We start from the raw sequence: 16,638 nt of genomic DNA on the forward strand, positions 1-16,638 counted from the left end.
AGTAAAGGCTCTCGAGCAAATATGATCACATGACATTGTAAGAACCTGACAGTACAAGTTTGGCCGATTATTTCAGTCTATGAAGTGTTCTAAGTCAATCAGAGAAAGCCCTCCAGAGGAAAAGAACTGTTAAAGATTGTTATTCCAGTGCAACTGAATTTCTCCCTTATATCATCTGCTATTTCTATTCCCCAACCTTCCAGTCAGCTACTTTTACCTTTTCAATCAATGTGATCAAAGACTCACGATTGTTCTCCCATTCTTGTCGAAGCTGAGAAGCAGGTGGGTACTTGCAACAAGATAGTTCTAATGTGATCTCAAAACAGTTGGCCCATACATAATTGTAATCTTGCATACCACCTGTAACATAAGGGAAAAAATGTTTATTCTCAGAAAGACCAAACAAATTAAATCGGCCATCTCTGCATCTATAAATTTTCCACTGTTTGAAATTGGGGAAGGCTCTTGGATTACAGAGGAGACTAAGAAGGAAGGTTAAAGGAATATATGTTGAAAAGGAATATACATAAAGGAAATGTATTTGACTGACAGGATGAACAGTTAAGAAGAGCACAAACACACCAGTTAATAACAACAGTATAATGTTAACAGCTCTACATTTGGGTCTTTACCATATGCCAGACCTGTCCTATGAGCTTTAAGAATATTAACATTTAATCTTTACAAGTGTATAAGGTAGGTATTACTTCACCCATTTTACAAATGTGAGAAGTAGGATAGACAGAGAGAGGTTAAGATTTTTGACAGCATGCGCATGAAAGGTATATATGATCTTAAAGTTGTGAAGGATGTTCATACCAAAGCATTATTAAGTGCCTACTATTCTAATTGTACTTCCCTTTATCAAGAAGGTAACAAGAGAAAAAAAAAAGGCAAAATCTAGGGTGATGCAGCTGCACAAATCAGGAGGGGGGGAGAGGGTGAGACATAACAAAACCCTTTCAAAATGTTTTCAGTGGAAGAGGGAAGTAAAAAGGGAACTAAGCATCCACAGCTAACCACTTTCACCACTTCTACACCCAGATAAGCCCACATACTCGTTCTGTAGAAAGTTTATTACCTTACCATTCCTGTCACTTGATTTTTTTAAATAAATTTTATTTATTATTATTTTTTTTTCTTTAAAATTTGACAGACAGAGATCACAAGTAGGCAGAGAGGCAGGCAGAGAGAGAGAGGGAGAGGCAGGCAGAGAGAGAGAGAGGGAGAAGCAGGCTTCCTGCTGAGCAGAGCGCCCGATGTGGGGCTTGATCCCAGGACGCTGGGATCACGACCTGAGCCGAAGGCAGAGGCTTTAACCCACTGAGCCACCCAGGCACCCCAATAAATTTTATTTTTAAAGGCAATTTTAGGTTCATAGCAAAATTGAGACGGTAGAGAGATCTTTCATGTTTCTACCATTACAGTATCATACAGTTTCACTGCCCTAAAAATTCACTGTGCCCCACCTATAAGCCCTGCCCCTCCCTAACCTTTGGCAACCACTAATCTTTTTATTATTTCCATATGGCTTGGCTTTTTCCAGAATGTCACAGAGTTGGGATAGCACAGTATATAGCCTTTTCAGATTGGTTTCTTTCATTTAGTAATAGGTATTTAAAGTTCCTCCATGTCTTTCCATGACTTGATAGTTTTCTTTTTAGTGCTAAATGATATGCCATTGTCTGGCTGTACCACAGTTTATCTTACCCATTTACCTACTGAAGGATGTGTTGGTTGCTTCCAAGTTTTGACAATTATGAATTAACCCACTATAAACATCTGTATGCATATTTTTGTGTGGACATACGTTTTCAACTCCGTTGGGTAAATACCAAGGAGCACAGCTGTTAGATCATACAGTAAGAGTATGTTCGGTTTTTTAAGAAACCACCAAACTGTTTTCCAAAGGGGTTGCACCATTTTGCATTCCCCTACCACCAATGAAAGAGAGTTCCTGTTGCTCGACATTTTCATCAGCATTTGTTGCCAGTGTTCTGGATTTTGGCCATTCTGGATTTTGACCATTCTGGTAGGTAGGAAGTAGTAGCTTGTTGCTTTTTTTTTTTTTTTTAAGATTTTATTTATTTATTTGAGAGAGAGAATGAGAGAGAGAGCTCGAGACGGGGTAGAGTCAGAGGGAGATGCAGACCCCCTGCTGGGTAGGGAGCCCGATGTGGAACTCAATCCTGGGACTCCAGGATCACGATCTGAGCCAAAGGCCGTCGCTTAACCAACTGAGACACCCAGGAGCCCGTAACCTGTTGCTTTAATTTGCATTCCCCTGATGACATGCAATGTGGAGCATCTTTTATTTTATTTTTTTTAACTTTATTGATTTGAGAGAGAGAGAGAGAGAGAGAGCACGCATGAGTGGGGAGAGGGTCAGAGGGAGAAGTAGACTCTCTGCTGGGCAGGGAGCCCGATGCAATGCAGGGCTTCATTCAGGACCCTGGATCACAACCTGAGCAGAAGGCAGACGCTTAACTGACTGAGCCATCCAGGCACCCCGCATATTTCCTTGTTTGCCACCTGTATAACTCTTTTTTATTTAAAGATTTTATTTATTAACTTGAGAGAGAGAGAGAGAGCAAGTTGGTGGAGGAGCAGAGGGTGAGGGACAAGCAGACTCTGTGCTGAGCACAGAGCCCGATGCAGGGCTCAATCCCCCAACCCTGAAATCATGACCTGAGCCAAAATCAAGAGTCAGATGTTCAACTGACTAAGCCACTCATGGGCCCCTGTCACCTCTGTAACATCTTTGGTAAGGTGTCTGTTAAGGTCTTTGGCCCACTTTTTAATCAGGTTATTTTTTGCTGTTGAGTTTTAAGAGTTCTTCATGTATTTTAGATCACAGTCCTTTATCAGGCATGCTTTCTTCCTTTTTGGGGCACAATAATATTCTACTATAAGTGTATACCACATTTTCTTTATCCAAATGTCAATGGACATTTAGGTTGTCTCTTGGCAACTGTAAATAATGCTGCAGTGAACCTCAATGTGCAAATATCTTTTCATGATCCTGCTTCAATTCTTTTGTATATATACTCAGAAGCAGAACTGCTGAATCATATGGTAATTCTATTTCTAACTTTCTGAGGAAGCTCCATACTGTTTCCTATAGTAGCTACACTATTTTTATATTCCCACCAACCACGCAAAGGGTTCCAAATTCTCCACATCCCTACCAACACTTGCTATTTTTTTTTAGATTGACCATCCCAAAGGAGTATAAAGTGATAAGTCATTGAGGTTATGATTTGCTTTTCCCTGATGATTAGTGATATTGAACATTTTTCAGATATATGTTGACATTTGTATATTTTCTTTGAAGAAATGTCTATTCAAGTCCTTTGCCCACTTTTAATCAGATTACTTGAGAGGTTTGAGTGTAGGAGTTTTTTTACATATTCTAAATATTAACCCTTTATCAGATATATGGTTCACAAGTATTTTCCATAGGCTGCTTTTTTACTCTGTTGATTGCTTCCCTTGCCATACAGGACATTGGAGGGGTTTTTTGTTGTTGTTGTTGTTGTTTTTTAAGATTTTACCCATTTGACAGACAGAGATCACAAGTAGGCAGAGAGGCAGGCAGAGAGAGAGGGGGAAGCAGGCTCTCAGCAGAGAGCCTGATGCGGGGCTCGATCCCAGGACACTGAGATCATGACCTGAGCCGAAGGCAGAGGCTTAACCCACTGAGCCACCCAGGTGCCCCCACTGGAGAGTTTTGAACAGAGGTTGTGATATAATCTGAATTGCCTTAAAAAAAAAAAAAGGAAAAAAGTAGGCTCCATGCCCAACATGGAGCCTAACTCAGGGCTTAAACTCATGATCCTGAGATCAAGACCTGAGCTGAGATTGAAAGCTGAACACTTAACTAACTGACCCACCTAGGTGTCCCATGAATTGCCTTTTTAAAAGATCATTCTGATTGCTGGGTGGAGAATGACTGGGGGATGAGGGGTAAAAGGGGAAGCAGAGTGAAGAATTAGAAAAAAATGATGGCTTGGATCATAATTAAGATTTCTGTTGGTAGGGGAGATGAAGCAGATCTGGATTTAGAAAGGATTTGTTTATACAGAATCAAGGACGATTTTTAGATTTTTAGCTAGAGAAACTAGGGAGATAGTAGTGCCATTAACTATCTGAAAGGAGAAGAACAAAGGTAAAAGCTATGACATGCCTAAGCTCTGTCTTTGGTCCTCTTCTCTTATTTATTCCCTTGATGTCTCATGGTTTAAATATTATCTACATGCTGACAACTCTCAAATTTCTATCTCTAGCGAAGACCTCTTTCCCAGACTCCAGATTGCCTATTCAACATCTCTACTTGCATATCATAAACTTAACGTATCTTCATCTTCTCCGAACTTGCTCCACCTGCAATCTCTCCTATTATGGCTAATGGCACTTCCACTCTTCCAGCTGCTCAGGCTAAAAACCTTTGGAGTCACATTCCAATCTAAAGCATCAGAAACTCATGGTAGCTCTAACTGAAAAATCCAGAATCCAAAGATTTCTCCTCACCTCCATGGCTGCTGCCCTTGTACCAGCCACCAGCCTTTCTCTGCCTGAATTTCTTCAATCACTCTTAACAGTTCTCCCTGTACCTGCCCTTGCCCTTCTATATTCATTTCTCAACAGAGATGCGAAATTAATTGTTAAAATGTTAAGTCAGATGTTACTCTTTTGTATGATGACCCTCTTTTTCACTCAGACTAAAAGCCAAAGTCTTTACAGAGGCCTAAGGCCCCATGTGATTTGTCTTCTACCATTTCCCTTCCCCCTTTAACCTTCTTTCATACTCTCTCCAAGACTGGCTCTGCATCTGCCACAATGGTCTCCGTGCAGTTCACTGGATACACTGGGTACCTCCTGACTTCGGGTCTTTGCTCTAGCTACTCCCTTTGCCTGGTATGCTCTTCTCCCAGATATCCCTGCTTGACTAATTCCTCCAGCTCTTTGCTCCAATTTCAACTTGACTTCCCCATTTAAAGTTGCTACTTGCTTCTCCCCATCATTATCCCCAAGCCCATCCCACCAACACTCACAATTCCACTCATCTTTTGTACTTTTTCTTTTTTCTATAGTACTTAACAATATACCTATTAAGTTTATTATTTACTGCCTATTTCTCTCGACTAGATTATAAGCAACACGGGCAGAGATAATACCCACTGATGGATATTCCAAGCACCAGACGGTACCTGGCACACAGTAGCCCTTCAGGAAATATCTGTTGAAAGAATGAAACTAAGTAGGTAATTAAGATTTCTGTTTTGAATGTATTAAATTTGAGCTGCCCATTGAACATCTAGATAGAGATGTCAAAGACTTTGTCTTCCCAGAATATATGTAAGTTTATAACCACCAAAAGCCCAGTAACTTGGTCTTAATATTCTTCTTAGAAGGCAAGGTATCCATCTTTTGACCTTCTCTTATTGTCCAGCATCTTGGTATGAACTCTGGGTCTGGCATCTATGATCATCTTTGCTTAACTCTCACCTGTATGTTCACATGTGGACATACACATACTATTCATGATACATAATATTTATTAATCTTTTCCAATTTTTACTACTATATTGGTCATAGTACAATGGTCATTGTATTTAAGACGTTATACTAAGATTATAGGGATTTATAAATAAGAGACATATCTTCATTCATAGTCTAGAGTCTTGGTGAGGAAGCAGAACACAGAACACATAAAAATAACAATTTCAGAGCAAGGCATGTGTGAGCTCATGTTTTTTGCATATGTAAAACTTACTAGCTGTGTTAAATTGCAAACATGGCCAATTCATACTTTAATTATGCCAGAAGGTAGGGAAGTAGACGGCTTACAACACTATAATAACCAGGCTGGAGTTCTGGCATTCTTTTGTCTGTTCCTTAATTGTCTTACTTAAGTAGCAATTTAAGAAACACTAGCTAAGAGCAACACGAAGACCAAGTTTACAGTAATATTTTGGAGTATTATCTAATCAGCTTTTTAAACTTTAATAGTACTATAGCTAGCCAGTGCCAATCAATGACACATAGAAATATATTCCCAGGGTAGGGGAAGAGAGGAAGGATAGAAGTCTTCTAAAATAAGACTTTAAGAGAAGAAATTACATTCAGTGGACTCTAGCCCCACAGATCACACACTGTAGTGATTTTTTTTTTTTTTTATAACTCTACAATCTAAAACTAAAGGTCAGATTCATGGAGACAAAACTCTTTTTGTAGGTCCTATAGATTTGAGGAAATATTACAGTGAAGAGTGTACTTAACTGTAACACATCTTTGTGGAGTTAATCATAGCTTTACAGCATAGAATCTAGTGGAAATACAAAATATTCATTAAATCTTGGTATGTATTCCCCAAATTTTCCTTTTATAAGACCCTATTTAACAGGAAGCCATGTAAATATTGGAAATAAAATCAAGGGGGAATGAATTAGTCAGTAATTGTTACATGAACAACTAGTACCTATGTGATAAAAAATACAGGTGAGCTTTACCTCCTATCATACCAAATAAACTTAAATCCATATGGAATTTGATGTAAAAATGAGACTGTAAACAAAACTGGAACTCAACATGAATATTTTGTACTCTCAGGATGAGAAGAATCTAAGTTTGGTAGCAAAGTAGCATGAAGGCATAAAAGGAAAAAAAATGATAGATTTAACTATTAACAACTGTAAAATATATGTTGATCAAAAAACTACCTTAAAAATTTTTAAAGAGACTAAGAAAAAAACCCCATAAAATAAGCGAGTATAGAACACTCCTGGGTAACAATTTAATAATTATGTGTATGGCATCTTTGGCATGACCTTAACAGAGAAATTTCTTTTCCAGGAACTTATTCCAAGGTAATAGCTACAAAGAAGAGGACTATAATGTTTAAACTGAAAGAGAATAAAACTGAAAAATACCTGACTATCCAAAAATGAGGGATCAGTTTACAATTATATAAAATGGGCTACTGTGCAACTATTTAAGGTATTGTGGACACACATTTATGGGCATGATATTTACCATATAATAACAAAAAAGGTTATAAAACAGCATATACAGGGTGATGGGTATTGAGGAGGGCACATGCTGTGATGAGCATGGGTGTTACACTTTACTAATGAATCACTGAACACAGCATCAAGGACTAATCATGTACTACACAGTGGCTAACTGAATGTAATTTTTTTTTTTAAATTTTATTTATTTGACAGAGAGCGATCACAAGTAGACAGAGAGGCAGGTAGTGAGAGAGAGAGAAGCAGGCTCCCTGCTGAGCAGAGAGCCTGACGCAGGACTCGATCCAAGGACCTTGAGATCATGACCCAAGCCGAAGGCAGCGGCTTAACCCACTGAGCTACCCAGGCGCCCCCTGAATGTAATTATTTTTTTTAAAGCATATAAAAATAAATATTTTTGCATGACACTTTAAACTTTATTCTTCTTTGAAACATACAGTTTCTCAGTTTCCCTATACTTAAGTATGAGTTAACTGATTCAAAACAATTTTGACAATCTAACCAACATGCTATGCTGTTTTACAGATTTTTTTTTAAAACTCAAGTTTATTGAGTCATAGTTTATATACTATAAAAGTCATCCTTCTTAAGTATATAATGCAAAGTGTACATTCATATAAGCTCCACCACAATCAAGATACAGGACATTTGTCTCATCCCAGAAAGTTCCCTTCCTCCAGCTCCCAGGTTTTGGGCAACCGCTAATCTAATTTCTTTGCCTATATTTTTGCCTTCTCCAGAATGTCATATAAATGAAATCACGCAGTATAAAGCCTTTTGTATGAGACTACTTTTACTCAGCACAATGCTTCTGAGATTCATTCATACTGTTGCATATATAAATTCTCCTTTTTATTACTTGGTATTCGCTTGCATGGATGTAGTACAATTTGTTTATCCTTTTACATATGATGGATATTTGAGCTGTTTTCAGTTTCTGGTGATCATGAATAAAGCTGTGCATAGACCTTAGTGTGGGCATATATTTTCATGTTTTTTGGATAAATATCTAGGAGTGGCTTGGCTGAGTTATACAGCAAATGTAAGTTTAACTTTATAAGAAACTGTCAATTTTCCAAAGTGGCTTACCATTTCACATTCCTACCAGCAATGCATGAATGTTCCAGTTTCTCTGCATCCTCACATAAACTGCTCATGCAACTGGTCAGATTTTTAACTCTAAATATTCTAGTGGGTGTACAGTGGGATCTCATTGTAGTTTTAATTTGTATTTCCCTGACAACAAATAATATTGCACATCCTTTCATGTCTTTATTTATCATCTATATTAGGAGACCTTGGAAGCTAGGGACTATTGGTGATATTGTAGAGAAGGAAGGATATTAAGAAGGGGATCCCATAAACTGTCTACAAACTACCGGGCTTAATCTTGAACTGCAATGTGTGGGTATGACCCTAACAACATGCCAAAAGCATGGAGAACTGAATAACAAGACAGCTTCCTGACTGGCCCTTGGGAGGTAAGTACATAGAACAGATCTGAACAGAACTGCAAATGCTTTGAAAATTCAAACTGCCATCACAGCCCATAGGAGGCAAGTCAAAACTTACAACTGAGCCTACCTGGGTCATTGACTGCTAAAATAAATAAAGAAGTTGTCACTTTTTATAGAATTTAAACAAGACTTGGATCTCAGAAGATCCAAAATGTTCAGCCTATAACCCAACATTCTTTGATATTCAAAGAACCAGGAAAATGTCAACCACTTGAAAGGAAAAAATAAAATAGACACCAACCCCAATGTGACCTAGATATTAAAATTATCAGACTAAGCTTAAAGCAGTTGTTTTAGCCACATTCCAGGGAAGCAAGATTAACCATTCTTTTTTTTTTTTTTTCTTAAAAAAAGATTTAATTAATTTATTTATTTGACAGAGAGAGACACAGTGGGAGAGGGAACACAAGCAGTGGGAGTGAGAGAGAGAGAGAGAGAAGCAGGCCTCCCGCTGAGTAGGGAGGGCAGATGCGGGCCTTGATCTTAGAACCCTGGGATCACGACCTGAGCCCAAGGAAAACGTTTAATGACTGAGCCACCCAGGCGCCCCAAGATTAACCATTCTTGAAATAAAAAAACAGAAGATATAAAGAAGGACAAAGTGGAAATTTCAAAATGAAAAATTCAATAACCAAAATTTAAATATTTACTTGATGAATTCAACAGGAGAATGGAACTGACAAGGGGGAAGAGTTAACTTGTAGACAGACAAACAGAAATTACCTAATGTAAATAACAGAGAAAAAAATAATACTTTTAGGGACAAAGGTCTACCGAAAGGTCTGGCATTCTTGTCACTAGAGTCTCAGAAGGAGAGGAAAAGGGCACAATGCCAAAAAAGAAAAAAAAAAAGATGAAGAAATTATAGCTGAAAAGTCCCCAAATTTGACAAAAGATGTAAACTTATATTTCAAGAAACTCAGCAAATCCCAAACAGGTTAAACTAAAAAAAAAAAAAAAAAATTCATGGCTAGATACTTTATAATCGAATTGCTCAAAACCAAAGACAAAGGAAAAACTCTTGAAAGCAGTAATAGAAAAATGATATGCTCATACAGGGGAACAACAGACTAATACAGAACAACTAATACAGACTAAAACTCAAATAACTGTGAGTTTCTCATCAAAAGCTGTGGAGGCCAGAAGGCAAGAGCATAAAACAAACAAAACCTGCCAACCCAAAACCTAGAGTTTTATATCCAGTGAAAATATTCTTCAGCAATGAAGGCAAAAACAGACATTCTCAGTGAAGGAAAACTAAAGAATCCATCACAAACCAACTTGCTTTTAAAAAAAAAAATGTTGAAGTCAGCCAACAGAAAGGATGATTACCCACCACCTGCATCAACATAGATGGAACTGGAGGGGATTATGCTCAGGGAAATAAGTCAAGCAGAGAAAAACAATTATCATGTGGTTTCACTCATATGTGGAACATAAGGAATAGCATGCAGGATCACAGAGGAAGGGAGGGAAAACTGGGAAGAAACCAGAGAGGGAGACAAACCATGACAGACTCTGGACTCCGGGAACCAAACTGAAGGTTACAGAAGGAAGGGGGGTGGGGGGATGGATAACCAAGGGATGGGTATTGAGGAGAGCACATGTCGTGATGAGCACTGGGTGTTATATGCAACTAATGAATCGTTGGACACTACATCAAAAACTAATGATGTACTATATGTTGGCTAATTGAACATAATTAAAAAATAAATGAAAACCAAAACCAAAACCAAAATAAATAAAAGAAATGCTACAGAAAGTCAATTATTCGGGTAAAAAAATGACACCAGAGAGAAACTCGGGATTTCCAGAATGAAAGAACAGCAAGAAATGGTAAATATCTGGGTAAATACAATGAACTGTTTTTTTCCTCTTAAGTTCTTTAAAGTATGTTTGACAGGTGAAAGCAAAAATTCTAACACTGTCTGGTGGGGTTTTCAATGCATATACACATAATACAAATGACAACTGCAACATAAAGTGGGGGAGGGTACAGTGTGGTGGTGAGATTTGTGCATTCCTCCTGAAGTGGTAAAATATCAGTCCTGTGATAGAACTGTGAAAAATTAAGCATGTAAATTGTAACTCCTAGAGCAACTACCAGAACAAACCATACAAAGGAGATACAGTAAAAAAACACAAGAGATAAAATACTAAACATTCAAACAATCCCACAGAAGGCAGGAGAGAGGAAGCAGTAGAATAAAAAAGAGGGAATAAAGAGGAAAATAATTAAAAAGTAGACTTAAATCCAAACATATCAATAATTACATTCAGTGTAAATGGTATAAACATACAGACTAAAAGACAAATTGCCAGAGGCACCTCAGTGACTCAGTCCTTTAAGCCTCTGCCTTCGGCTCAGGTAATGATCCCAGCATCCTGGGATAGCACCCCCCCCCCCATAGGCTCCCTGCTCAGTGGGAAGCCTGCTTCTCCCTCTTCCCCTCATGTGCCCTCTCTCTCGCTCATTCTCTCTCTCTCAACCAAGTAAAATCTTAAAAAACAAATTAAAAATAAAAGACAAATTGTCAAATGAATTGAAAAACAAGAGCCAATTACATGCTGTCCATCAGAAACTCACTTTATTTTTTAAAGATTTTATTTTATTTGACAGAGATCACAAGTAGGCAGAGAGGCAGGCGGGGGTGGGGGGGGGGGAGGTGGGGGGATGCATCTCCCTGCCCAGCAGAGAGCCCAATGCGGGGCTCAATCCTAGGACCCTGAGATCATGACCTGACCCTTTATTCTTTTTTAAAGATTTTATTTATTATTTGATAGAGAGAGCAAGCACAAGTAGGCAGAGCAGCAGGCAGAGGGAGAAGGAGAAGCAGGCTCTCTGCAGAGCAGAGAGCATGAGATTATGACCTGGAGCAGAGGGCAGATGTTTAACGGACTGAGCCACCCAGGCACCTTAAGAAACTCCCTTTAAATATAATGGTACAGACAAGTTAAAAGTAAAAGAAGGTGGGGCGCCAGGTGGTCCTGGGATAGAGCCCCACATTGGGCCCCTTCTCAGCGGGAAGACTGCTTCTCCCTCTCCCACTCCCCCTGCTTGTGTTCCCTCTCTTGCTGTGTCTCTCTCTGTCAAATAATAAATAAAATCTTTAAAAAAAAGTAAAAGAAGGTTAAAAGATATACCATGCAAACATAAAACAAAAGAAAAATGGAGGGGCTAGAGTAGTATCAGCCAAAGTAGACTTGAGAACAAGGAAAAGTAGCAGGGTTTTATTTTATTTTATTTTTTTAAAGATTTATTTATTTATTTATTTGACAGACAGAAATCACAAGTAGGCAGAGAGGCAGGCAGAGAGAGAGGAGGGGAAGCAGGCTCCCTGCTGAGCAGAGAGCCTGATGCGGGGCTCGATCCCAGGATCCTGGGATCATGGGATCATGACCTGAGCCAAAGGCAGAGGCTTTAACCCACTGAGTCACCCAGGCGCCCCAGTAGCAGGGTTTTAAAGAGGGATACTACCTAATGATAAAAGGGTCAATTGACCAAGAAATCACTGTAGTTCAAGTCTACCATCAAGTAGATCTAAAGGACATTTAGAGCACACCCCACCCAACAACAGCAACACACATACTCTTTTCAAGTACAAATGGAACACTCATCAAGACAGACAATATCCTGAGTTGTAAAACAAACTTAACAAATGTACAAGAACTGAAATCATACAAGGTATATTCTTTGACATGATGGAATTACAGAGAAATCAGTAATAGAAAGCTATATACAGGATATCCTTTTCTTAATGAAATCTCCTAAAAGTAAAGCACATTTCCTGAGTCTATAATAATAAACTACTCTCAGAAGGCAACTTACAAGTTGTGGTATCTTCCTAATCCACATATTTCTAAACTCATAGGAACCCACCAACGTGAACAGCAGTAAACTCATTTTTATTTGCAATACAAAAAAAGATTAAAATGCTACCCTAACTCTAGAATATCATAAAGTTTTTATTCACCAGCTTCAAGTTTCACTTTAGCAATTACTTTTTGTAAATCATCTTAAAAAAAACCTAGAAACAAATGAAGATATTAACTGAGTTTTGTGAGGTGCTACCAATAGGCATTATTTGCTATCTGGGTTAAACTTAACATTTATTTTCCCAATACTAACTGTCAATGAGTAATCGTAACTAGGCAGCTGGTTGAGATCTTTTTGTCTTGATCTTTGCCCCAACAACAAATAAAACCCTACCTATACAAAGCTAGAGTTTCCTGTAACAGAGAACAGCCATTAAAATGTAGATAAGCCTGATGTTACTGACAGCTGCGGCTACTTCCAGATTCAGTTAATGTGTCTGCTTTTTTTTAAGGTGGTGTCATGTGGCTCAATACAGGCTAAAGGATTAAATATCAGACCTCAGAACAATATCTTTATCCAGTTAAAGAAAATTTAAATTTGGGGAGTGGAACATTCATTACAGGCATGCCTCAAAGCAACAAAATATTTTACTAACAGTATAAATGGGTCTGTTATTTATCTGACTTATTAACAATCATAAATAAGCACACCTCTGTTATCCATTTCTCTCTCAGGGGGCTAGCTAAGCCAATGACCTTCAAATTTGTTTATTCGTACTAAAATAATTTTGAAAAATTATGCAGTGCTTCACATAGTTGGCATCTAAAAGTCTTCCTCTTCAGTTTAAATAGTTGCAAACAGTATAGTTTCCTAGATGGTATAAATTTTTATATTTTTAAATAAAACTTTACAAAAAAAAATATATAGATTTAATTCCTGGAATCATCTATATAAAACTTGTGTGAACATATACTCTTGTTTAACAATAAGAATTTTACATCTTCCCTTTTTCTTACTTACATTTCCATTCTGCTTCATCCACAGGTTATTTGAATGTGATATCCTTGTATGGTTCAGAGTGTTACACCGATCATCCTATAACACTTCAAACTATAATATGTATGTATATGTATGTAAATTTTCCTAAATTTTCAATTACCTTAATGCCCTAAGAGCTAATTTTTATCTTTTAGATTGAATTATTATAATAACTACTGGCATAAAATTTATCAGAAAGGCAAAATTATCAATTTTTTTAAAAAGATTTTATTTATTTGACAGACGAGATCGCAAGTAGGCAGAGAGGCAGGCAGAGAGAGGAGGAAGCAGGCTCCCCGTGGAGCAGAGAGCCCGATGCGGGGCTCGATCCCAGGACCCTGGGATCATGACCTGAGCTGAAGGCAGAGGCTTTAACCCACTGAGCCACCCAGGCGCCCCAAAATTATCAATTTTACTAAGCAATAAACAGGTAATAATTACTGAAAATATCTTTTTTTTTTTTTTTTTAAGATTTATTTATTTTACTGGGGAGGGCAGAGAGAGAAGAGAGAGAAACCCAAGCAGACTCCCCACTGGATGCGGAACTGATGTGGGGCTTGAGCTCATGACCCTGAGATCATGACCTGAGCCAAAATCAAGAATCCATCGCTCAACTGACTGAGCTACACAGGTACCCCAAAAATATTTTTTAATTTTAGGAAAGAGTAGGAATGGAAGATCTGGAAATTTATTTCCTTAAAGTTATCAAAACAGGTCTCTTCCTTCTCCCCACACATATCTCAGTTTGAAAATCACTGATTTAGATTCTTTCCTCTACTCACAAGAATTGACAAAGAAAGAAAAATGGTACAAATTTTGCTTTTAAACCTATCTGCCCAGGTGCCTGGCTGGCTCAGTCAGAAGAGTAGTGCGTTAGAGCCTCATGTTGTAGCGATTACGTTAAAAAACAAAAAACAAAAAAACCTTAAAAAAAACCATTACCTTGCCAATCCAAAGTTTTGTTTGGAAAAAACTGAATGTAATATACTATGAAACTTACAATCCTTTCATTCCTTTACCAGCATCAAAAAAAAGACTAAAAATGTAACCATTAGCAAACTGTCCAGTAGTACAACAAATTGTGATTAACAGTAATTGTTACGGGTGGCTAAATCTTCCAATAAAAGGATCTACTCATACCCATTAAACTCCTTCATTTGTCTAACAACAAATTTTCATATGCTTTAGTCACTCGATTCATTGTTATCATGGAACCAGTCCCCATTACTGTTCTCACTAGAGAGATCTAGCTTTCTTGGGGGCGGAGAGGTACTTAAATAAGTTCAACCCTTCATTCAAAAACAGGGAACTAATGAATAACTCACTCTTATGTCTCAAGCAGAAAGTCAATAGAAAAAAATATAATCAGTGCTTCAGTGTTAAGAATTAAACATAGCAAGTTTGTTTTAACTTGCCTTAGTGGGCCAAACTATAAAGCATCAAACTGTATTATACAAGAACCTTGTAAGTATTTTATAGAAAAAAAATTACAACATGTTAGGAAATTCTATAGGAAAACCATTTTGGAGTATAGGAATATAGATAGGCAATTTCCACTGTAGATTCAAATTTGGAGCTTAGTGATATTTCTTTAATAAAACTACTTCAACGGAGGGATGCCTGGGTGGTTCAGTTGGTTAAGCATCTGCCTTTGGCTCAGGTCATGATCCCAGGGTCCTGGGAGGTCCCCCACCCTGCCTTGCTCAGTAGGGAGCCTGTTTCTCCCTCGGCCAGCCACTACCCCAAACTGTGCACGTGCCCTCTCTCTGACAAATAAGTAAATCTTTAAAAAACAAAACCAAAAAGCTTCAGGGACACCTGGGTGGCTCAGTTGGTTAAGTGTCTGCATTGGGCTCAGGTCATGATCCCAGGGTCCTGGGACCGAGTCCCAGATGGGGCTCCTCGCTCAGCAAGGAGTCTGCTTCTCCCTCTGGCTACCACTCCCCCTGCTTAAGCTCTTTCTCACTCTCTCTGACAAATAAATTAAAAAATCTTTAAAAAAAAAATCTACTTCAAAGGACAGTGAGAAGTTCTCACAATTTTGACATCTGTGAACAATTTATTTATAGATAATAAGTGAGTTAATAAGTGATAATTTTGCACTCCCTGATATATTTTTAAAACCTAATGAGCATAGTGCTCAAAAAATTTTAAGTGGGACATCTGCATCAAATGAATAGAAAAAAACAGAGGCCCTTTAAAAATTCCCCATATTCCTGGTCTTTAAATTCAAGTTTACTTTGAGCAAATCTTAACTGAATTTGGTGTTTGTATTCTCAGCAACTTTATCTATTTCCTTCACCACTCCCACTGAATATATATTTGCTAATGATATGGTTCTACAAAGTTAAATTACACAGTTCTGCATCTGTTTTCAATTTTGTTTAAGTTGGTCAACACAATCTCGCACACAGCTCTTTGAACTGCATTTTCCTTTTTTTAAAGTACTTTCCCATTTTCTACCTCCTGAGTTAAATAGAAAAAAGAAAAGAAAGAAGAAAAAAAACCTGATTATCTAGACCTCAGATCTGAAGATTTAGGGACCAAATCCTAAAGTAGTGATTAACATATGGTTCTCCACCTTCACATAATAAGTCTATCATATTACAAAATACACAGTTGTGCTGCTCTTAAAGGTCAGATTTTATATCAGGCTGTATATTTCAGTTTACTAAAGCAAACTCGTGACTTGAGTAGAAGCAAATATATTCTGTTTGAGGACTGTTTTACCTTTTTGCTTTCCTTCCAAATTAGGCAGCATTCACATTAGAATAGAGAAAAAGGAAGAAAGAGGTCCAAGTACCTCCTTAATGTACAAGTTCAGATAAGACCAAAAGCACTTTACTAATGCACATTTGATTATCAATAGTATTCTTCAAGCATGAACAATGGCGTGAGAATTAATATGTGAACTTCCAGCATTGCTTAAAGAAAACATCCCAGAGCGAAATGCCAGAAGTACATATACTTTTTACAGGTTAAAAAACAAAAACAAAACCAAAACCCCACCCATCTGTTCATTTATATATGTACTCTATTTTTTTTCAAAGACTTTATTTATTTATTTATTTATTTGTCAGAGACAGAGAGAGAGAGAGAGGGATCACAAGCAGGGGGAGAGGGAGAAGGAGAAGCAGGCTCCCCACTAGCAGGGAGCCCGATATGGGGCTCCATCCCAGGACCCTAGAATCATGACCTGAGCTGAAGGTAGATGCTTAATGGACTGAGCCACCCA

General features: G+C 37.9%; 1 protein-coding gene across 1 annotated transcript in view; it reads right to left on the minus strand.

Annotated features, from left to right (window-relative positions):
* CPD (carboxypeptidase D) overlaps positions 1-16,638 on the minus strand; it is a 76,476-nt gene that overhangs the window by 44,572 nt on the left and 15,266 nt on the right. The window contains exon 3 of the mRNA XM_080826855.1: positions 218-360. Within this exon, the coding sequence (XP_080682981.1) occupies positions 218-360 (143 nt within the window). The remainder of the gene's footprint in view (positions 1-217; positions 361-16,638) is intronic.

The sequence above is a fragment of the Martes martes genome (assembly GCF_963455335.1).
Source record: "Martes martes genome assembly, chromosome: 16".
Taxonomy (NCBI): domain Eukaryota; kingdom Metazoa; phylum Chordata; class Mammalia; order Carnivora; family Mustelidae; genus Martes; species Martes martes.